We start from the raw sequence: 22,612 nt of genomic DNA on the forward strand, positions 1-22,612 counted from the left end.
ACAATTTTTTTTTTTTTTTTTTTGAGACGGAGTCTCGCTCTGTCGCCCAGGCTGGAGTGCAGTGGCCAGATCTCAGCTCACTGCTAGCTCCGCCTCCTGGGTTTACGCTTCTCCTGCCTCAGCCTCCCCAGTAGCCAGGACTACAGGTGCCCGCCACCATGCCCGGCTAGTTTTTGTGTATTTTTTTTTAGTAGAGACGGGGTTTCACCATGTTAGCCAGGATGGTCTCGATCTCCTGACCTTGTGATCCGCCCGTCTCGGCCTCCCAAAGTGCTGGGATTACAGGCTTGAGCCACCGCGCCCAGCGTGCACAATTTCATATGGCTTTGCAGGAGCGGTTTCCACCAGCAGCGTGTTTGGGTTCGTCTCACCACGGCCTTGCCAGCACTGCATGTGATCACAGTAGGTCTTGGCTATGAAATCTAAACATTCAGTCTTGCTTTTGTGACCTGTCTGAGAGCTTCCCAGAGCACCTGACCTAAGTACCTTGGTCTGGGAAGGTGATTCTGTTTTCTACCCCTGGGGCCTCAACATTTCCTAGGAGGGTGACAGATACTCTGAGGTTTACATAGAGCCCTGGAGGGAAGGTGGGTGTGGACAATGCTATGGACAGAGGAGCAGCCACTGAGCAGCAGCAGGGCAGGGACAGCCTGGCCCCGGGTCTCTCCTGGGGAGGGTGTTCTGTGTGCTGACCAAAGGGTGCATGTGAATGTTGGGGAAACAAGGTGGCTGGGCAGGGACCTGAGCTGCCTATTCAATCACTGCTCTCCTTATCCTTCCACATCACCTCCCTCCCCCTGTTTCCCAGGGTCCCTTGCAGCCCTGAGGGACCCCACCCAGTCTGGTCAGTGGTGTGTAAGTGGAGGCACGAGGGTGGCTTCTGGGGAAGCTGGTTAAGAGGGACCGACTCAGCTGCCTCTTCCCTCACCTTCTCTCTTCCTCCCACTGGAACGCAGATGCTGGAGATGCAGCTCTCCAAGCTGCCCAGAGGTAACAAGCACCCGGGAGCCATGGTTGACCAGATGGCCGGGAGGAGGCTGGGCCCAGCAGACTCTGCAGCTGTTGGCCAGCCCAGGCTTGCCTCTCTCCAGGCTTCTTTTGGGAGGAAAAATAAACCATTTATTTAAGCCACTGTTTTGTAAATATGTTAATAATTTCAACAGATAAGCAATATGCATTTTTTTTTTTTTTGAGACAGGGTCTTGCTCTGTTGGAGTGCAGTGGCATGATCTCAGCTCACTGCAACCTCCACCTCCTGGGCTCAAGCGATCCTCCCACCTCAGCCTCCCGAGTAGCTGGGACCACAGGCATGCGCCACACCTGGCTAATGTTTGTATTTTTAGTAGAGACGGGATTCTGGCATGTTGCCCAGGCTGATCTGGAACTTCTGGCCCAGGTGATCCGCCCACCTCAGCCTCCCGAAGTGCTGAGATTACAGGCGTGAGCCACTGCGCTTGGCCATCTATATGCATTTAAATGGCACTGATTCCTCCTAAAAGCACCTTTCCTTGTGCTTTTTTTTCTTCTGTATTTCTTGGAAGCCAAGTCAGCCCGGTACCCTTGTGCATGAGGCTTGTGGATGTCCTGTGACTGCAGATGACCAGGTCTGTGTGCTGGGTGAGGGGCTGCCCTGCCTGTGGCCTCACATTCCATGTTGGGGCTGTCCACAAGGCATTTCGTGGCACTGTGGGCTCCCATGCCATGGGAAAACGTCAACAAAAAATGTCACGAATGTGTCATGAGATCATGAGGTTCTCTATGTCTTGAATGGAAGAGTAGGGGGAAGGGGACACCCCTGTGTCTGCAGAGTCTCTGGAAGGCATTCCCAAAATCAGCGGTGGCTTTTGTTGTTGTTTTGTTTTGAGATGGAGTGTTGTTTTGTTGCCCAGACTGGAGTGCAGTGGCGTGGTCTTGGCTTGCTGCAACCTCTGTCTCTTGGGTTCAAGCGATTCTCCTGCCTTGGCCTCGCGAGTAGCTGGGATTACAGGCGTGCCCCACTACGCCCAGCTGATTTTTGTATTTTTAGTAGAGACGGAGTTTCACCATGTTGGCCAGGCTGGTCTTGAACTCCTGACCTTAGGTGATCCATCCTCCTTGGCCTCCCAAAAGTGCTGGGATTACAGGTGTGAACCACTGCACCTGGCTAGTTTTCTGTTTTTTTTTTTTTTTTTTTTTTTTTTTTTTTTTTTTTTTTTTGAGACCGAGTCTCGCTCTGTCGCCCAGGCTGGAGTGCAGTGGCCGGATCTCAGCTCACTGCAAGCTCCGCCTCCCGGGTTTACGCCATTCTTCTGCCTCAGCCTCCCGAGTAGCTGGGACTACAGGCGCCGCCACTGTGCCCGGCTAGTTTTTTGTATTTTTTAGTAGAGACGGGGTTTCACCGTGTTAGCCAGGATGGTCTCGATCTCCTGACCTCGTGATCCGCCCGTCTTGGCCTCCCAAAGTGCTGGGATTACAGGCTTGAGCCACCGCGCCCGGCTGGTTTTTTTTTTTTTTTTTTTTTTTTTTTGCGGGAGGAAGATATAATGTAGTTTGTATGCAAAAATTACAGTAATATTAATGATAATAATGGTATTAATCAGAGTTCTGGGATGGTTTTACTGCTAGCCACCTGCTGGGAACAGTTCTTATGACACACCTGGGGCAGTGTGGCACAGTGCAAAGATACAGAAGCATCTGGAACTTCTGGGCCCAGTCAACCCTGGCTGGGCAAAGAACATTCTCTTGGAGTTTCTGTCCTTGTAAAGGAAGAAGTCAGAAGAGCCACTCCCGATCTCTTTCCTCATCCCAACTGCAAATTCCCTCGGGCCTGGGGCAGCCCCTCCCCGCAGGAGCCAGAGCTCCTTTTCTGATTTACCTTGCTTGGGCTTAGAAACACAGTTTAATGCCACCAAAAAAAAAAAAAAAAAAGAAAACTCCACGGAAGCGGTGTAGACATATTTTCATTTCTTTATTAGAAAGAGGTCTCTACACCATAGCCACCTCTCTCTGTTACTTTACACATCTTTCTTTTCCCCTTAGAATACTGTACAGCGGACACAAAAAGATCCCAAGGCAGGAAAATACAAACTGGCATATTTAATCAAAACAAGATCATATGAAATAACAAGCGAAGTGAAGTGTCTGTCAACGGTTTTAATTACAGTACAAACAATATAAATAAAGCATCATCGAGTCATTGTGAAAGTGAAGTGTCTGCCAACCGCTTCAATTACAGCACACACAACATAAATAAAGCATCATCGAGTCATTGTGAGACATAAAGTTGCTGAATGAGGTAATAGAAAACATCCAAAAAAAACCAAAACAAAACAAAAACAAAAACAAACCTCAACCCATCTGTGGACACGCCCACGCTGCCCTTCCATCTCTATACACTGCTATTTACAGAAACAGAAAACTGGCTGTACGGTGGGCTGGCCTTCCCTGTCCCTGCCTAGAAATGCATCTCATTTGTCACCTTTGACCTGCTCCGGCTCCCCTTTAGGAAACACGCCCCTGTGGCAAGATGAGAACCAAATTCCAAGCTGGCAGAAGGGAACAGTCAGGGCAGGAGAGTGGGCCAGACAGGGCAGGAGACCTGCCCCCGGGACCCGTGTGACCCTCCCCTCTCCAGGCTGAGCCCAACAAAGGCCTCCCCAGTGCTCAGGTGCTCAGGGCTGAGAGGGGCTGCATCTGGAGAATTAGATGTATTTCAGACACAAAAAACCCAGCTGTGGGAGGGAAACTGATGCTTTTCAAGTCTGCAAGAAGGAATTATTTCCAACATTACACTGCTGGGCCCTCCCCCATTCTCAATGCCACGCAGCAGCTTCTAAATGCACACTTTGCCCATCCACTGTGCAACTGCCCCACCCCTCTCCAGTCACCTGTGTACCCTCAAAACAGCCGTGCTCAGAACCCTGCTGGGACCCTTGGGGCTGGGGAGGTCCCTCATGTGCCAACCTGAGCAGTGCGTGAGACCCACTCCCCAGACTGGCCCCTGGCTCACAACACCCTTGGAGCCTTCTCTGTTCTCCTACCCTGAGAACCCAGGCGGGAAATGCGTTTGCCCAGGGACCTCCAGGAATGTCAGGGGACATCCTAGGGCTGTGGTACTGGGCAGGGGGCTGGGCTGCCTGCCAGTGTCTGCGTGAGGCGCATCAGGATTCCATGTGCCTAGACTGTCCTTCCTCAAGTCCAAAAGCCTCTGAAATCCTCTTGCACAGCTGCTGACTGAGTGGGCTTCCAGTGTCTTCTTTTTACCAGAGCTCTCCAAGCAGCTCAGACATTAGCTTCCTGGGCCAGTGTGGACGGTTCGGCACCAGGGAGATGCAGGGAGATGAGGGTTTAATCCGATTTAGGGGCAGCTGTTCCCAACAGCTGGTGTTTGTTAAGGGGGTTTGTTCCACTGGGAAGATTCCCCAACGCACTCACGCCTTGTTTGGTTCCTTTCTTTCACCTGCATCTCAAGGCAAAGGCCATGCAATTCCCCCAGAGTGCATTCTAGATCAGTCCGATGTGGACTTCGGCAAGGAGTCTCTATTATATGGTTTCACCATCCTCAGGTTGGGGGGTGCTCCCTACAGACGCCCTGTGCCAGGCCAAAATGAAAGTCAAGCCCTGAGCCAGCTCTCCCCACATTCATGAGGATATCCTGTTTCGGGCACACGGAGCAGTCCAGCTTGGGTGTTTGAAGGCCGGATGCCAGAGCCGCCTGCTGGTCTCACTTAGCAGCCTTAGGCCTGAGCGCTGGGGCTTTCAGAGCCCATGCAAGTCTCTGCTAGCCACTCCGGCCCTACCTGCCCATCTCCAGACCCTGAGGCCCATCTGCAGGGGGTGAGGGCCTCAGACAAGAACGGTTCTACCAAACAGGTGCAAAACCCCAAACCAAGTGCTGTCATTTTACACCAAAACCAGCACCTCACAGGGAAAGACAGTAAGAACGGGTGTTCAGATTTAGGTTTGCTTACTGCTACTCTGGGGTGGGTGTTTACTACACTGGTGAACTTAAATACTTTCTCATACAACTCACAGGTTTAAAACAGACTTGTTGGTTTCACAGACTCCCTTTCCAGAATCACCTGCCAACACAGACGTGTGATGCGAAGAAAGCCGCAGACACACCAATTACATGGGGCGGCGGGGGTCGGGGGGGCATTAATATTTCAACAGTCTATTTAAGGGCAGTATTTCTTCTCTAAGGGGAAGAAAGTTTGTGTTTTTGAAACAGTAAATATCTAAGTACATATGTCTTCCTCCATGGAGAGGGCAGGAGTCTGCCATAGGGGTTTCTGTCTCATCACAGACGGGGCACGGGTCACTTCTCTCTAATCACAGACAGCGCAGCATCCCAGGGGCCAGCGATCAAGATCACTCCCTCGCTGTGTCGGAAGGACCAGTCTGAGGACTGTGTCTTAGTGACCCAGCTACTCCAAGGAGATACACCTGCGCCACTTCTGTCTCCCGCATAATGGGAGCAAAGCTGACATTTCACTGAAAAGCAACCTAACGTGCGTGGTTAAATGACAGAGGGCCCGTCCCCACAGGGCACACAGCAGGGCTGGGGCAGATCTGTCCACTGGGCAGGGCAGGGGCGTCTCCTGGCCCCACTATCACCTGGGCGTGCTGGCCTGGCCTGGGGGGACGGGGGCGGCATTAAAGCCATGTGACCACAAGGGCTCCCTGAAGAAAGCCACTCAGAAATCCAAGCGCGAGCCTCGGAAAGGTGGAGAATGCACGCATCGATGCCAAAGGCCCTTATTTAGCTTTTTGGGGAAGGATGAGGGTGACAATCATTCAAGATGTGACTTCACAACACGTGAAACCCCCATCTGAGACGACGGTTGGAAATAAATTACATTTCCTTTGAAGGAAAGCCGCGTGTCTCCAGCACTTCCCTATCAGAACTCCTTCCTGACTGCTTTTCAATTTGTTTGCTTGAAGGCCATAAATACAACCCCAGGGAGTTCTAGAAAAGTCTCAACGACCTTGTGCAGGAGGTGAGGGACGGAAGCAGAGCACATGCCGTGCGGGGAGGGAAGCAGCCCCACTGGAGGTTTGGGGTTTGCTTTCCAAACACCTTTGCCTCCTGAGTAGTTGCTGAGGTCTGATTATACCCCATCTCAGGGGAAGCTACATCGTTGCCAGGTTTCTCACCTCCCAGGGCAGGAATATGGATTTCTCCTCATTTCCAGAACATCCTAAGTGCAGGGAGGAAGAGTTGGCATCCTGGGCACCACGGGGACCAAGGGCGCCTACGGCACATTGCATGCTGCAGACTGAGCAGGTCTCTCTTGTGGGGTAAGATGAGTCCACCAAGTTCAAGCACAAAACACACTGGGAGCCTGGGGACGGGGAGAGAGGGACGGGCCTGCAGCCAAGCACGGCGACCCAGGGTGCTCTCCAGAAAGCTCTGATCTCAGACAGGAGGAGGAGGGGAGGCCCAATGCACGCGTGAGTCACGCAGCTCACGGCAACGGGAAGGTGGCATCTGAAGGGAGGGACGCTGTCCACGCCGACACCACCTCAACAGGCTGTGGGGGAGAGGAAAGGGTCGTCTTGGCCCTGACCAGCACCGGCGAACAGCACGAGGGCAGAACTCAGCCCCTTCCACGCCTCTAGAAAATCAGCTTCAGACTACAAAGTGGAATATCCATGTTGAGAAAAGTGGGCAGGTTCCAGAGAGGCTCTCAGGGAGCAAGCACTTCCTGGGAGCCTCCCCTCCTCACTGACGCTGTTCCCCGCCATGTGGAGGGCCAGGGCAGGGCACTGGCAGGCTGAGAGAGGAGGGCCCCGGGCTTTACGGGAGGCGCTTGGCAAACATGCCCGTCACGGCCTCCCCTGGGTGCAGGCTGGAGGACAGTGTCAGCTACGGGCAGGTTTCCTGGTGTGTGTGCCGGCTTCAGTCCCATCAGTGTTTCTGTTCTTAACACGTGCTCCTGTCTCCCCAGCATCCCCTGGCCAGGTGTGAGGCTGGCATTTACCACACGGGTTTGAAACCTCACTGCACCCTGCAACTTTCACAGATGAGGAAAAAGAGCTCAGGAAGCTGGGTGCTTGTCCAGAGCTGTGTGGGAATCCTCTGGAGGGCTGGCAGCACCGGCTGAGCCTAGGGGTCCGTCTTTTTCATCAGACCATGTTTCTCCCTAACAAGGTTAGCAACAGCTCCTATGCAGACATAGGGAATGACCTCAAATGTGCACAAAAACAGGAAGACGGGTATCTACACTGGATGGCAGAGGCTGGAACCATGCACACCTCATCAGGCTGGGCAAAGTCTCAGAAGAGGGAGCTTCAACGCAAGGCCCTTGTGCTGCAAAGCCACTGCCCAGAACTGGCCTGTGGACCAGGGGCCCTGCAGGAAATGCAATTCAATAAGATCCCGCTCTCTCCTGCGTCTGAAAACCCTGCAATTGGCGAGTGACCTGCTGCCTTCGCCCTCCTTTCCGGTGCATATACATTGTGTACACGCATGGGAGATAGGACACTGCACTTGGTTTTGGGGCAACTGACTCAGAAACTTGTCACTTGCTCACTCTCGGGCTGCTTATTTCCTGGGATGAAACAGAGAGAAGGACCAGGGACCAGGACTGGGATGCTAGGCGGGGTAAACCACTTGTCCACCCCAGCACCTGAGGTCAGAATCAGAGTCCTGTCCCTGTGGGATGTTCCTGCTGCAGCCAGGTCTGCACCACACCCCTCCACTCCCCTCCAAGTTCAGTCTCTGCGAAGCTGAACGTCGGGGTGCAGACGTGTCCAGATCACCCACAGGGTTACACAGGCCGCTCGTGTGCCTCCCCCAGCTGGCTGTTTCTCATCAAGGCAGAGTTTTAATTCTGAACTGGAAAGGTGAGGTGGATCCTGCAGTGGTGATCTGTCATCATCACGTCACAGAACTGAACATGGAAATGAACAACAAAAACTCAACTGCCTTCGCAAACAAGTTACTCTTAACTCCGCCCTTGGTCCTTGCCTCTCCCAGCCTTGGTGGTAATTAGCTTGAAAGTGGGAACGAGAGTGTGGTCAGCAAAGAACGGGCTTCTGGTTAGACACTGAAACACAAACCGATTAGCCAGCTGTCTTCTTTATTTGGAAAGACCCTCGGAACTGCCTTTCCTTTTGCTACTAAAACTTGGGCCCTAGAAAGCGGCTGCGCGTGGAGCAGATAGACATCGCTGAGGATGGCAGGGGAGGGGCTGTGTTTTCTGAGGGGGAGTCATGGCGGCCCGTGCTGGGGACCAGGAAGGGAAAAAGCCGATCTAGCATTCAGGTTGTGGAAGGCAAAGCGAAACAAGAAGTCATTTGGGAAAATATTATATTATAAACACGTAGAATAATATGTACACAGTCATATACATCCCAAAGACAAGCCTCAAGGAGCTCCGTTTCTTCTCAAAAGAAGCTTCACTATGAGAAAGCGTTCCTAGAGTGGGAATTCACTACAATGAAATAATTTAACAATTTCATTTATGCTATATCTGTGTCCACTACAGAGTCTACGGTGAAGGCTGTGTGGAGCGAGTGTGTCCAGTGGATTCGAACACCAATGCGCTCTTCAAAAATAGGCAATGACCTTTTTTTCTTTTCTATTCACATTTGCAATAGCTACACAGTGATGAAACGCAGACTGAAAAATCAAATGGCAGGACGATGGGACTGTCGTCAAAGTTCTCAGACTTGTGGCTTCTGCCCCTGTTATACTTTTGGATACGAGTGAGCTCCACTTAGCTTCGTTAAGATTAGAAGTTTCCATGAAACACTTACCCACATATAAATTATGTGTAAAGCTTTATTTTTTCCCCACCTACTTTAATTTTTTTTAAAAAGTGAAAGAAGAGGAAAAACTCTTATAAAATATAAGGTTTAATATATGAGAGGGAGGAACACCCCGGAGGCTGCCAGCATGTGTGGCTTTGTGTTTCTGTGCTACAGGAGTCTAGTGTCCTCATCTGCCATCGTGACAACCCTTCTCCCCGCGTCACACTGCCAGCGGGCTCTGGGCAAAGCTGCCCCGTTTGCTTTTAATCTAAGGGATGCTGTGGTTTGGCTGACTACGTTTCACCACCACCACGGAAGGCGGCGGATGTCTGAAGCGGCCAGATACCACGACGATGGATATCAGGCGAGGTACTAGCGTGGAGGGCCGGGCTGCCGGGTCAAGGTTGTCTGGGTTCTCGGGAGCCAGTCTGTGCCACAGAACCATCGGCAGCTGCCTTCCGTAAGGCACCTCGGTCTGGCATTCGGAAAACCGCCCCGTCTTGCCAGAGCCCCTTGGTCTTGGTTAGCAAAAGCCGTCTCCGATCTAAACCATGCTTTCAATCATGAGAAACCACATTCCTGCTTTTTCCTTTCTAATATACTCCAGTGTGTCTTTTTTTCTTTCTCAATTTTAATAAGCAAATTGTACCACCATCTTATTCTGAGATGCTCCTTTTTAAAAGCTGTAGATCACGTTAATGGAAGTGTTTACTGCTGGGAATATTTTCCATGTACAATGATCTGTAACCCTCTTATCTCAACTAGTTGCACATTATTAGTTCACATCCAGTTCAATTTATAAATTAAGGGAGGTGCCATTTGTCTGTACAAAAATCAATGCATATTTATGAACTTCTTTTATTCAAATATATTTTCACACATCTTATCTAAATACATAATACAGAAGCCTGTGTGACTTGGGCAATGTGGCCCAGGAGGGCCTGAGACTAACACATCCACCTTGGCAAAAGGACATAAAATCTCTCTTACGGTCGGAAAAAATAGCCTTTTGTGTATTTACTTAGTTTACGAAATATACTCGAAATGCTATTGTTAGCTGTATTTGTGATTTCCTTTTGAATTTGAGTTATTCTTATTTATTTTTCCCATTTTGTTTTTGCACCAAGGAGACTGGAGTCAAATAATACTCAGCGACTGATTTCCTCTCTTTGGACTGAAAAATTAAACAGATACTAAATTATGACAGTGAATTTAGAAAGGAGGGCTCCAAGGGCTTGAAAGAACATGTCTGGGATAATATGATGCTTCTAAGAGTATTGCAATCACATCGTGGCAATCACCGGAGCGTGCCACGTAACTACCTCCTCGGCTAATATGCTTTCTTCTCGGTGATGACTAATCATGTTCTATTAAACAGCAGTAATGCTGGAAGAACTCAACTATACAAGTGTAATGAAGCCAGTATTCTCCCTGGACAGATTAGCTACAACTGATTTGACACATACCATCATAGGGGCTTCAAACCTGACAAACTCTGTGCTTGCTTCTGATTTATGCCGTCAAGCTCCTCAGAGAAGAGATGGAATCCAAGTGTTCCGTTCGGTAGAGGTGAAATGTACTATGTGCTTAACTGCCAGTTAACGGAAGTTGCCCCTTCTCCTTGTTCCTCGCCTCCCCTCCCCCTCACGTCCCCGTCCCTTGTGCCACCAGGACAAGGGTCCTGCGCCGTGTGCTATCGTCAAAGGGCCGAGGCCCGTCGCTCTCTCCTGTTTGTGGTTTAGGGGAGTTTATGAAAAGGAGCCACTTCTGCAGTCTCCCGGCCGCCTCTTCGCCCCTTGAGGATGTCCAGGTTTTGTGATTTTGTTTGGGGTGACAGTGGGTGGGCGGGAAGGAGGCGGCCACCAGGAAGAGGGAGGGGATGCGACGGGACTCACGTGCTGCGAATTCTGAGCGAGTATGCGGCAAGGCTGCCGCGTTCCGGGTGTGGCGAGCAGGCGGGCACGGCTGTTCCTCAGATGATGGTGGGCACCCTCCCGCTGCTGTTGTTCCGGTTATTGTTTCTCCTGGACAGGTTGGGAGTGGCCATGAGCACGAAGCGTTCGTCGGGGCAGCCGTACTGCAGCAGGACGTCGATGCACTCCTGGCTGGAGGCCTGCCGGGCGTAGGCCAGCGCTGTGTTCCCGTGGGCATCTCGGGCCATGACGTCCACCCCGTACTGCGGAGGTAACGGAGCCCACATTAGTATCGGGGGGATGTGATGGAAGGAGGGGGCAGGGATGCTTTCTCTCAGCCCTTTGGCGTGGCTTGTGCTTGGACAGCAGGGCCAGCTACAGAACTGGCTGGCACAGCCTGCACCCATGGCCAGCGGATTCTTTTAAGGAAAGAACGTGTCTTTTTTTCAACTGAAAGCCCCTCCTTTGTGCAACATTAAGGAATCAAAGATAACTTTAGTTTTGCTGTTTCTATTTTGACTTTCCAATTGCAAAAAGAAAAAAAAGATCACTGTTTTGATCTCAGAATTTTCATTATAAGAAATATATAAATAGGCCGGGCGCGGTGGCTCAAGCCTGTAATCCCAGCACTTTGGGAGGCCGAGACGGGCGGATCACGAGGTCAGGAGATCGAGACCCTCCTGGCTAACACGGTGAAACCCCGTCTCTACTAAAAAAAAATACAAAAAACTAGCCGGGCGAGGTGGCGGGCGCCTGTAGTCCCAGCTACTAGGGAGGCTGAGGCAGGAGAATGGCGTAAACCTGGGAGGCGGAGCTTGCAGTGAGCTGAGATCCGGCCACTGCACTCCAGCCCGGGCGACAGAGCGAGACTCTGTCTCAAAAAAAAAAAAAAAAAAAAAAAAAAAAAAAAAAAAGAAATATATAAATAACACATAAGAGCTCAAGAAGAAAAAAAAAATCACCCATAATCTTGCTATTCAGAGATAACCTTTGTCAATTATGGATTTCCTTCCAATGGGTTTTCTTTGAATCTAAATGTGTATGTGCCTAATTGAGATAAGACTATACAAATACTTTGTATTGTTTTTCATTTTTTATTGATCACTATACTGTGATCATTTTCTTACATCATTAAACATTACTCAGAGGCCGGGCGCGGTGGCTCACGCCTGTAATCCCAGCACTTTGGGAGGCCGAGGTGGGCGGATCACGAGGTCAGGAGATCGAGACCATCCTGGCTAACTCGGTGAAACCCCGTCTCTACTAAAAATACAAAAAATTAGCCAGGCGAGGTGGCAGGCACCTGTAGTCCCAGCTACTCGGGAGGCTGAGGCAGGAGAATGATGTGAACCCGGAAGGCGGAGCTTGCAGTGAGCCGAGATCGCGTCACTGCACTCCAGCCTGGGCAACAGAGTGAGACTCCGTCTCAAAAAACAAAAAACAAAAAACATTACTCAGAAGCACGACACAAGCTGTGTGCAGCAGCTCACTGCAGCCCAGGAGTTCAAGATTAGCCTAAGCAATATAGGGAGATCCTGTCTCTAGAAAAAAACACGTTTTTAAAAAACTAGCTGGGCACGGTGGCATGTGCCTGTGGACCCAGCTACACAGGATGCTGAGGTGGGAGGGTCACTTGAGCCTAGGAGGCAGAGGCTGCCGTAGGCCGAGATCACACCACTGTACTCCAGCCTGGGCAACAGAGTAAGACCCAGTCTCCCCACCCCCCAAATAGCATGACACAGGCAAGTCATACAATATTCCACCACAAGAACAGGATTCAGAACTCTCCCCTCAACTGTGCACACTCTGTAAAAATTGTCACTGGAGCTGGGTATGGTGGCTCAATCCTGTAATCCCAGCACTTTGGGAGGCCGAGGTCGGGGGATCACGAGGTCAGGAGTTTGAGACCAGCCTGACCAACATGGTGGAACCCCATCTCTACTAAAAATACAAAAATTATCTGGGCTTGGTGGTGTATGCTTGTAATCCCAGCTAGTCAGGAGGCCGAGGCAGGAGAATTGTGTGAACTCAGGAGACGGAGGTTTCAGTGAGCCAAGATCGTGCCACTGCACTCCAGCCTGGGCGACAGAGTGAGACTCCATCTTAAAAATAAATAAATAAATAAATAAATAAATAAAAATAAATAAATAAAAAATTGTCACTGGAAGAAACAGTACCTGGATGTACGTCCTCACACAGAATCTTTCTCAGGGTTAAAGTACACAACATTTTTAAGCTTTTTGCTCATGAAAAAGAGTGAATTCACTTCCACTTCTGCCAACGCACAATGTATGGGAGTCTGAGGCCACTCAACAGCATGGAACCAGCGCCATCAAAGGAATTCTTGCTCAGTTGGAGGAGGAAACATGGCCTATAATTTATAACTGTGTCCTCTGCTCCCACCAACAATTCGTATGTTTAAGTCCTAATACCCAGTACTTTCGCATGTGACTGTATTTGGGGATAGATCCTTTATGTTGGTATATGAGCTTAAATGAGGTCACAATAGGGTTGGTATTTGTGTGAGAAGAGGAAGAGGCTGTGCTGAGAGGCTGATACCTGTAATCTCAACACTTCGGGAGGCTGAGGTGAGAGGACTGCTTAAAGCCAGGAGTTCAAAACCCATGGGCAATATGGTAAGAACCTAACTCTACAAAAATTAAAAAAAAATTTGCCATTCATGGAGGTGCATGTCTGTGGTCCCAACTACTTGGCAGGCTGGCGGGGGGATTGCTTGAGCCCAGGAGTTCGAGGTTACAGTGGGCTATGATTGTGCTACTGCACTCTAGCCTGGACAACAGAGCAAGACTTCGCCCCAGAAAGGAGGGGAGGGTGGAAAGGAAAGATCTCCCAGGAGCAAGCGCAGAGGAAAGGACCTGTGAGAACACAGGGAGAGGGCGGCCGTCTACCAGCCACGAGAGAGGCCTCACCAGGAACTATCCCTGCCGAGCCTTTGATCTTGTACTTCCAGCCTCCAAAACTGTGAGAAAATAAATGTCTGCTGTTGAAGCACCTGTCTGTGGTGTTTTGTTATGGCAGCCCTAGCATACTACACACAACTCTTACTGAATTTGCATTACATCACATGTATGACTAATGAGTAAAAGGTAGTATCTTTGATTTTGGTGTAGTGTCTGTATATCTCATCTCATTCTCCAACTGCACCCATCAAAAAAGTCAGATCAAGGCCAGGTGTGGTGGGTCATGCCTGTAATCCCAGCACTTTGGGAGGCCGAGGAGTTCGAGACCAGTCTGACCAACCTGGTGAAACCCCGTCTCTACTAAAAATATAAAAATTAGTTGGGCGTGGTGGCGGGTGCCTGTAATCCCAGCTACTCGGGGGGCTGAGGCAGAAGAATCGCTTGAACCTGGGAGGCGGATGTTGCAGTGAGCCGAGGTCGCACGACTGCACTCCAGCCTGGGCGACAGAGCAAGACTGTCTCAAAAAAACAAAAAAACGTCAGATCAAAAACATGCAGAAACCTGCAGCACTCTACACATGCTGCTGTAGAATGTTGCTGCTGTGCTGGACTGACCCATCCTGCCCTGTGAGTGGAGACAGAAGAGCCTCCAGCTGGGTGTCCCACCTCTGGGTGCCGTCCCCACTTCTGGGCATACACTTGCCTTCTCTACCTGGGGAGCCTCCCTGCAGGTGGAGTCTGCCTCTGATGGGGACCTGCCTCGGCTGAAGCCCCAGGGGTCCACGGGCAGCCCCTAGGTGGGCATGGCTTCTCAGACGTGGCTCCCGGGTGGCACAGGCAAGGCCTCTCTGCACAACCACTTTATCCTTCTCTTTTACTCATTCAAGCATTGTGACACATGCTTCAACAGGAATGTAAAGAATACTCTTCCCCAGTAGAAATTCATCAGAATGGTTCAAAAGAAGCCCTCTGACAAACTCCTGCCACATCAGACCTCAAAGTTTAGGGTCCAGTCTTTCTCTGTTAAGTGAATAGAAACACCAAAGGTTTGGAAATGGGGAAACCCTACAAGCCATCCCGTTAATACACCGCCTTCTCTCCAGAAGATGATGGAAATGAAAAAGAGGGACACCACAAAGCCTCCTTGACAAGGGGCAATTTTCAGAAACTCTGGCAAGTGCTGTACACGGAGGACCGACTGTGTCTCTATAAGGCCCTCTGCCCTTCAATCAGAGTTTCCCATTAGGAACTGTTCCCACTTGCGGACAAAGAACAACAGCTTTCTGCCAGAAAGATGCCCACGGAAGCAGAACAAAGCAGAGAGTGCCCCCTGTGGCCCCGTCCTCTGCCAGGGGTGCCGACCACCTACCCAGATCAGGAGCTGTGCCAGGACCACATTCCCCTTGCGGCAGGCCAGATGCAGCGCCGTGCGGCCGTCTCCCTCCCCGCAGGTCTCGTTCACCTCGTCCCGGGAGCCGTGTGCCAGCAGCAGGATGGCCATCCGCAGGTCCTCGTCGGCGGTGGCCCGCAGCAGGTGCTGGCCCAGGGACAGCTCCGTGCAGGGTAGTGGGGCCAGGAAGAGCTTCTGCTCGTACTTGGCACGGATCCACCGTTCCTTCTCTTCCCTGCAAAGAGCCACCAGACAGGTGCGGTCACGATCAGGCCCAAGAACACAGGCTGCAAGCACCCGCCCCATGTGGTCGGGAGGAGCCAAGAGGGAAGTGAAGTAACAGAAAGCAAAGGTCTTCACTCGGCACAAAGCTCCCTGGAGGAAAGGTTTATCCACCTTCACAAAACAGTATCCTCACCAGCAGCATCAGCCCAGAAATGCAGATTCTCAGGTCATGTCCCAGACCCCCTGAATCCGAACCTCCAGGAGTGTTTTAACAAGCCCGCAGGGGATTCCAATAGGCCCAAGGTATGAGAGCCGCTGATCTCAGGCTCACACGCTGTCTTGGTGCTCTTTGTTTCTGTCACTTTTAGTGCAGAATCTGTCCTTGGAAAGAAAACTATCAAGTGAGGGCTCAAGGCCATGGCCTTGGATCAGTGGCTCTCACAGGCCGAGGCACGGGGGAACCACCCTACTGCCTAGGACTGGCACGATGGAAGCATGGTCTCCGGGGCCGAAAGCATGGACCTACATGATGGAAGCATGGTCTCAGGGGCCGAGAGCATGGACCTGCATGATGGAAGCATGGTCTCAGGGGCCGAGAGCATGGTCCTGTATGATGGAAGCATGGTCTCAGGGGCCGAGAGCACGGACCTGCATGATGGAAGCATGGTCTCCAGGACCGAGAGCACGGACCTGCATGATGGAAGCATGGTCTCAGGGGCCGAGAGCATGGACCTGTATGATGGAAGCATGGTCTCAGGGGCCGAGAGCATGGACCTGTATGATGGAAGCATGGTCTCAGGGACCGAGAGCATGGACCTGTATGATGGAAGCATGGTCTCAGGGACCGAGAGCATGGACCTGTATGATGGAAGCATGGTCTCAGGGGCCGAGAGCATGGACCTGTATGATGGAAGCATGGTCTCAGGGACCGAGAGCATGGACCTGCATGATGGAAGCATGGTCTCAGGGGCCGAGAGCATGGACCTGCATGATGGAAGCATGGTCTCCGGGACCGAGAGCCATGGACCTGCATGATGGAAGCATGGTCTCAGGGGCCGAGAGCATGGACCTGCATGATGGAAGCATGGTCTCAGGGGCCGAGAGCATGGACCTGCATGATGGAAGCATGGTCTCAGGGGCCGAGAGCACGGACCTGCATGATGGAAGCATGGTCTCCAGGACCGAGAGCACGGACCTGCATGATGGAAGCATGGTCTCAGGGGCCGAGAGCATGGACCTGTATGATGGAAGCATGGTCTCAGGGGCCGAGAGCATGGACCTGTATGATGGAAGCATGGTCTCAGGGACCGAGAGCATGGACCTGTATGATGGAAGCATGGTCTCAGGGACCGAGAGCATGGACCTGTATGATGGAAGCATGGTCTCAGGGGCCGAGAGCATGGACCTGTATGATGGAAGCATGGTCTCAGGGACCGAGAGCATGGACCTGCATGATGGAAGCATGGTCTCAGGGGCCGAGAGCATGGACTTGCATGATGGAAGCATGGTCTCCGGGACCGAGAGCCATGGACCTGCATGATGGAAGCATGGTCTCAGGGGCCGAGAGCATGGACCTGCATGATGGAAGCATGGTCTCAGGGGCCGAGAGCATGGTCCTGTATGATGGAAGCATGGTCTCAGGGGCCGAGAGCACGGACCTGCATGATGGAAGCATGGTCTCCAGGACCGAGAGCACGGACCTGCATGATGGAAGCATGGTCTCAGGGGCCGAGAGCATGGACCTGTATGATGGAAGCATGGTCTCAGGGACCGAGAGCATGGACCTGCATGATGGAAGCATGGTCTCAGGGGCCGAGAGCATGGACCTGCATGATGGAAGCATGGTCTCCGGGACCGAGAGCCATGGACCTGCATGATGGAAGCATGGTCTCAGGGGCCGAGAGCATGGACCTGCATGATGGAAGCATGGTCTCAGGGGCCGAGAGCATGGTCCTGTATGATGGAAGCATGGTCTCAGGGGCCGAGAGCACGGACCTGCATGATGGAAGCATGGTCTCCAGGACCGAGAGCACGGACCTGCATGATGGAAGCATGGTCTCAGGGGCCGAGAGCATGGACCTGTATGATGGAAGCATGGTCTCAGGGGCCGAGAGCATGGACCTGTATGATGGAAGCATGGTCTCAGGGACCGAGAGCATGGACCTGTATGATGGAAGCATGGTCTCAGGGACCGAGAGCATGGACCTGTATGATGGAAGCATGGTCTCAGGGGCCGAGAGCATGGACCTGTATGATGGAAGCATGGTCTCAGGGACCGAGAGCATGGACCTGCATGATGGAAGCATGGTCTCAGGGGCCGAGAGCATGGACCTGCATGATGGAAGCATGGTCTCCGGGACCGAGAGCCATGGACCTGCATGATGGAAGCATGGTCTCAGGGGCCGAGAGCATGGACCTGCATGATGGAAGCATGGTCTCAGGGGCCGAGAGCATGGACCTGCATGATGGAAGCATGGTCTCAGGGGCCGAGAGCATGGACCTGCATGATGGAAGCATGGTCTCAGGGGCCGAGAGCATGGACTTGTATGATGGAAGCATGGTCTCAGGGGCCGAGAGCATGGACCTGCATGATGGAAGCATGGTCTCAGGGGCCGAGAGCATGGACCTACATGATGGAAGCATGGTCTCCAGGACCGAGAGCATGGACCTGCATGATGGAAGCATGGTCTCCAGGACCGAGAGCATGGACCTGCATGATGGAAGCATGGTCTCAGGGACCGAGAGCATGGACCTGCATGATGGAAGCATGGTCTCAGGGGCCGAGAGCATGGACCTGCATGATGGAAGCATGGTCTCAGGGGCCGAGAGCATGGACCTGCATGATGGAAGCATGGTCTCAGGGGCCGAGAGCACGGACCTGCATGATGGAAGCATGGTCTCCAGGGCCGAGAGCACGGACCTGTATGATGGAAGCATGGTCTCAGGGGCTGAGAGCATGGACCTGTATGATGGAAGCATGGTCTCAGGGGCTGAGAGCATGGACCTGTATGATGGAAGCATGGTCTCAGGGGCCGAGAGCTGTTTTACTGTAAGCAGGACTGTAGTCAGGACTATAGGACACTTGGCTGAAGCTGAGGGGTGGGGGGACAGGACAGCCAGTGCGCTCCCCACAGCTGGGGGTGCCCATGTGGTCTTAGCTCCAAACTCCGAAATAGGAGTTGTGTGTGTGGACTCCCCAGGTTTTCTAAACCCTTTCAGCTGAAGAAAACATGGCAACAGACTCAAGCAGGAGAGGGCAGAGACTCCAATGAGGAGGTTTAGAAGGGAGATGCAGCTTTTAGAATCTCCAGATACTTGGGAAAGGCTTAAGTGGAAAGGACAGAATGTAAGGAACTCCTTAAATGAAAAAGAACGGTTGGGTGTTCTGAGGGAAACTGTTGCAGGGACTGGGAAACAGGCAGGTAGCTCCCAGAAGCTAGAGCTGAGCCCAGAGGCAGAGGAGAGGATGAAGCTGGGGAGGGGTGCATGGGGTCGGGGGTGTGGGGAGCAGATGATGCTGGTGCCTGCCCGCCCCCAGCATCACAACCTGGCTAAGATGGGGCTGTCTGAGCTGGCCAGTGTCATACGTGGTGGTCTTCTCCTGGAGGGTCTACAGAGGATGGGGACCCTGCTACCCATCTGTGGGGAGGGCTGAGAAGGAGAGGACAGGATGAGATGAGAAGCTCAAGAAATATAAGAGGAAACCGACAGTAAGACACATTTATGTTGACCCAGAGGAAGGACCCCAGGCGAGCAGCTCCTGTATTCTGGCTACTCACGATGGTTTCTGGTTTCTTAAAAAAGTGTGAGAGATACTGAAAACTCAAGACTCTGTAGCACTGCTAGAGGGGGGAAAAAGGTGGGGTGGTGGGGGACAAGAAATTTACAAAGAACAATGTGAGATTTTACAAGTAGCTCTTGAAATTTTACGAGGATCCCAGGAGCAGAGCCCAGCCAGGGAAGTGCTCCCTGCCTGCCTTTTTGATAAGGATGACAAAGAAAAGAGGCCAGGAGCAGTGGCTCATGCCTGTAATCCTAGCACTTTGGGAGGTTGAGGTGGGTGGATCACCTGAGGTCAGGAGTTTGAGACCAGCTTGGCCAACATGGCGAAACCCCGTCTCTACAAAAAATACAAAAATTAGCCGGTGTGGTGGCAGGTGTCTGTAATCCCAGCTACTCGGGAGGCCGAGGTAGGAGAATTGCTTGAACCCGGGAGGCAGAGGTTGCAGTGAGCCGAGACTGCACCACTGCACTCCAACCTGGGTGATAGAATGAGACTCTGTCTCAAAAAAAAAAAAAAAAAAAAGTAAGAAAAAGAAAAGCCCTACATGTAAGAAAGCACTGCAGTTACCCACAGAGACTTTAATAACGCGCTGATTCACAATTGCCCTCTCCAAAATTCAGGTTTCTCCAGGGGAATAATCAGAGTACACAGCTACAAATGACACAGAGAAATCACTCAGGGCTTCCGCGAAAGTCTAGAAAGAAAACTCATTACCCATGACATTTCTGCTTCCGAAGTACAGAGGAAAGGCCTTGTTTACACCTTTTACCCGTGTTTACATTGCACCTAGTGATCTAGTGTCGGGTTAGCCCTAATCTGTTTTTAAATACTTAGGCAAACAAATTCTTCCAGGAGTAAATCTGGATTAGTTTTGCTTCACTTCCTGGTACATGTGAGTGACCCCAGAGTGACCCCCGACTCTTTTCATTTGGAGATTTCCAGGACAAACACTTGGCTACAGCTGAGAACTGACACCAGCCCCCACAAATGCAGCGGAGGCAGCCCCCGCACCCCACTCGGGCAAAAACGCAAGCACAAAAGCACTGACAATGTCTGGGAAATACGGGTTCAGGAGGCAGACAGAAAGAAGTGCTTCTGATACTGTTTTAAAGGCCTTGTTGAAAATGTATTAAACATTTGTCGATGCATTTCGTAAATCACGAAAGAGAAGGGGCAAAGCGTGAATTAAATGAAAAGGAGGAAGGATACGTCCAGACTTTCCAGTTCCAATTTGCTAACTCTCATTTTTTGGTAGGCATTAAAATCACAACTATTTGATTCCGCTCCGATTGATTTTAATAGCCATTGCCAAATCACCCAGGGATAAACCAGATAACTTAACACAGTAGCTACAGTGCTAACTGCAATTATTCAATTTCTTTTTAATATTCGAACATCCCAGCCAAAGAATGAGTACAAACCTACAGCTCCTGAACCCTTCCCTGTGTCAGTATGTTCTCCCCGGGAACTGCTGGAGTGATTCTTTGTCCTCACATCTCACCCCATAGGCAACCTCATCTGAACTGACAAGCTGATACACAGTTGAATGAGCTGTTCTTTACTTTTAAAAATCAGGATTGTTGGCCAGGCGTGGTGGCTCACACCTGTAATCCCAGCACTTTGGGAGGCCGAGGTGGGCGGATCACGAGGTCAGGAGATGGAGACCATCCTGGCTAACACGGTGAAACCCCGTCTCTACTAAAAAAAAAAAAAAAAAAATTAGCCGGGCACGGTGGCGGGCACCTGTAGCCCCAGCTACTCGGGAGGCTGAGGCAGGAGAATGGTGCGAACCTGGGAGGCGGAGCTTGCAGCGAGCCGAGATTGCACCACTGCACTCCAGCCTGGGTGACAGAGTGAGAGTCTGTCAAAAGAAAAGGAAAAGAAAAGAAAAGAAAAGAAAAGAAAGCAAAACAGAAGCTTTCAATGCTGACTTCTGAGTCCTTTGGGACTGCAATATTTCCGTGTTTTTTGGACACTAGGAGGTGATCAGGGAGCTAGGGGCAGTCACTGGGCTTTGTGTCTACATCAGACGTGATTCTTGTTAGCAGCTGAAATTTAACTAGTATGAAAACAGGACTCAGACAAGGGCGCTGGGTTTTTTGGGTGCTACTTCAGCAACCTCATGCATGTCAGTCGCCTGCTGTGACTTGAAGCCCACCTCCTGTGGATGTTCCCATCCTGATACCAGGGGCAAAGCTTAGCTCCCTGCACTTTCTGCAAGGCCCAAAGGCAGGAAAAGCAAATCTCGCCACTAACACTGGGCTCGCAGGCCGCACTCTTAAGCATTAGAGAGATTGTGGCCTGCGTGCCTGCTGTTTTCAACTTAGTGGTGCAGATGTTCACCTTTCTAATAACTTCTTGGACCCTCCTTTCCTCATCTGTCAAATGGGGACAGTGACATCTACACTAGGCAGGGCTGTTTTGGGATTTGGGATCACACATTTGGATGACACCATGGCCACAGCGGTTCCCATTCAAACAGCGGCTGTGGTTATGACCAAAGAGAACCTCTCTGATAATTCAACATTATGTGAGCAACAGGAGCTCACCAGTGGAAGCGGCACATATAGGGGAAGTGCTAGTGGCATGGGGCCGTGGGTACTGAAGGCCTGCTGGGCACGGGAGGCTTCTAAATCACAGCTGTGTGTACATACGAGCTTCACGCAACTCCTCATGCCCAGCATGGTACGGGGGCCACTCTTGGCCAGAGGCCTTGCCGAGCCAGCTGGCATCTTGTGAGCTCCCCTGAGGGTGCAGAGGATCCTGAGACTCTGGGGTAAGGAGTTTGGCTGGTTTAAATGACCCCATAGCTGTCAGAGTTGCAGGAGCAACATCTGGTTGGCTCCTGCCCCATAGCCTTGAGATGTTTAAAGGCTTCTTGGATGTTAAGAGGATGAGTCGTGTCCCACAAAATTCACATGCTGAAGCCTTAACCCTCAATGTTGCTGTATGTGGAGATGGGATCTTCAGGGAGAGAATCAAGGTTAAATGACGCTATAAAGGTACAGCCCTAATTCAATAAGCCAGATGTCTGTATAAGAGGATGAGACACTGGCGATGTCTCTCTTCCTCTGAGCGCGCCCGGAGGAAAGGCAGGACACAGGGAGAAGGCACCATCTGAACCAGGGAGAGAGGTCTCACCAGAACCAACCCTCTGGGCACCCTGACCCCGGACTTCCAGCCTCCAGAACTGTGAGACGTGAATGTCCTGCACTTAAGCCACCTGCGTGTATTATATTATTATGGCAGCCTGAGCTGACGCATACTCTGGATAGCATCCTTCATCTTTCTCACTAGTGTCTGCAAACACAGGTCACATGTGACCGAGGGACATGCTGACAATGGCTTCTTCTCGATGACAATATTCCGTCTAGAGGCATTTGCCCTAAGAAGCCACCACGTCAAAGCACACAGACTCAGATAGTCACTCGGAGGCCGCGATTCTACTTCTGGGATCCCTGGCTTGTCTTGGCTGAGCCCTTCATTTTCCCCAAGGAAGGCCAGTTCAAGAGCAGGCAGCCGGCAGTAGATCACCTCCCCTCATTCCAATCCCCGGGAGGACCACTGCTCACAGCCTCCGTTAGCTAATGAGCTAAAAAATGAATTATTGGCGCGGTTGGCCGTCAGCAGAAAGGAGGGGGCC

General features: G+C 51.5%; 1 protein-coding gene across 7 annotated transcripts in view; it reads right to left on the minus strand.

Moving 5' to 3' along the window:
• Window positions 1-2,930: 2,930 nt before the first annotated feature.
• The window catches only part of AGAP1 (ArfGAP with GTPase domain, ankyrin repeat and PH domain 1), a 650,028-nt gene continuing 630,346 nt past the window's right edge, over window positions 2,931-22,612 (minus strand). For all 7 annotated transcript variants that reach the window (XM_010364388.2, XM_010364387.2, XM_030916436.1 and 4 more), the window contains 2 exons: window positions 14,940-15,195; window positions 2,931-10,912 (listed from right to left, as the gene is read on the minus strand). In XM_010364388.2, coding sequence (XP_010362690.1) covers window positions 10,709-10,912; window positions 14,940-15,195 — 460 coding nt within the window. In that variant the 3' untranslated portion in view covers window positions 2,931-10,708. The remainder of the gene's footprint in view (window positions 10,913-14,939; window positions 15,196-22,612) is intronic.

The sequence above is a fragment of the Rhinopithecus roxellana genome, chromosome 14 (assembly GCF_007565055.1).
Source record: "Rhinopithecus roxellana isolate Shanxi Qingling chromosome 14, ASM756505v1, whole genome shotgun sequence".
In the NCBI taxonomy this organism is placed as follows: Eukaryota; Metazoa; Chordata; class Mammalia; order Primates; family Cercopithecidae; genus Rhinopithecus; species Rhinopithecus roxellana.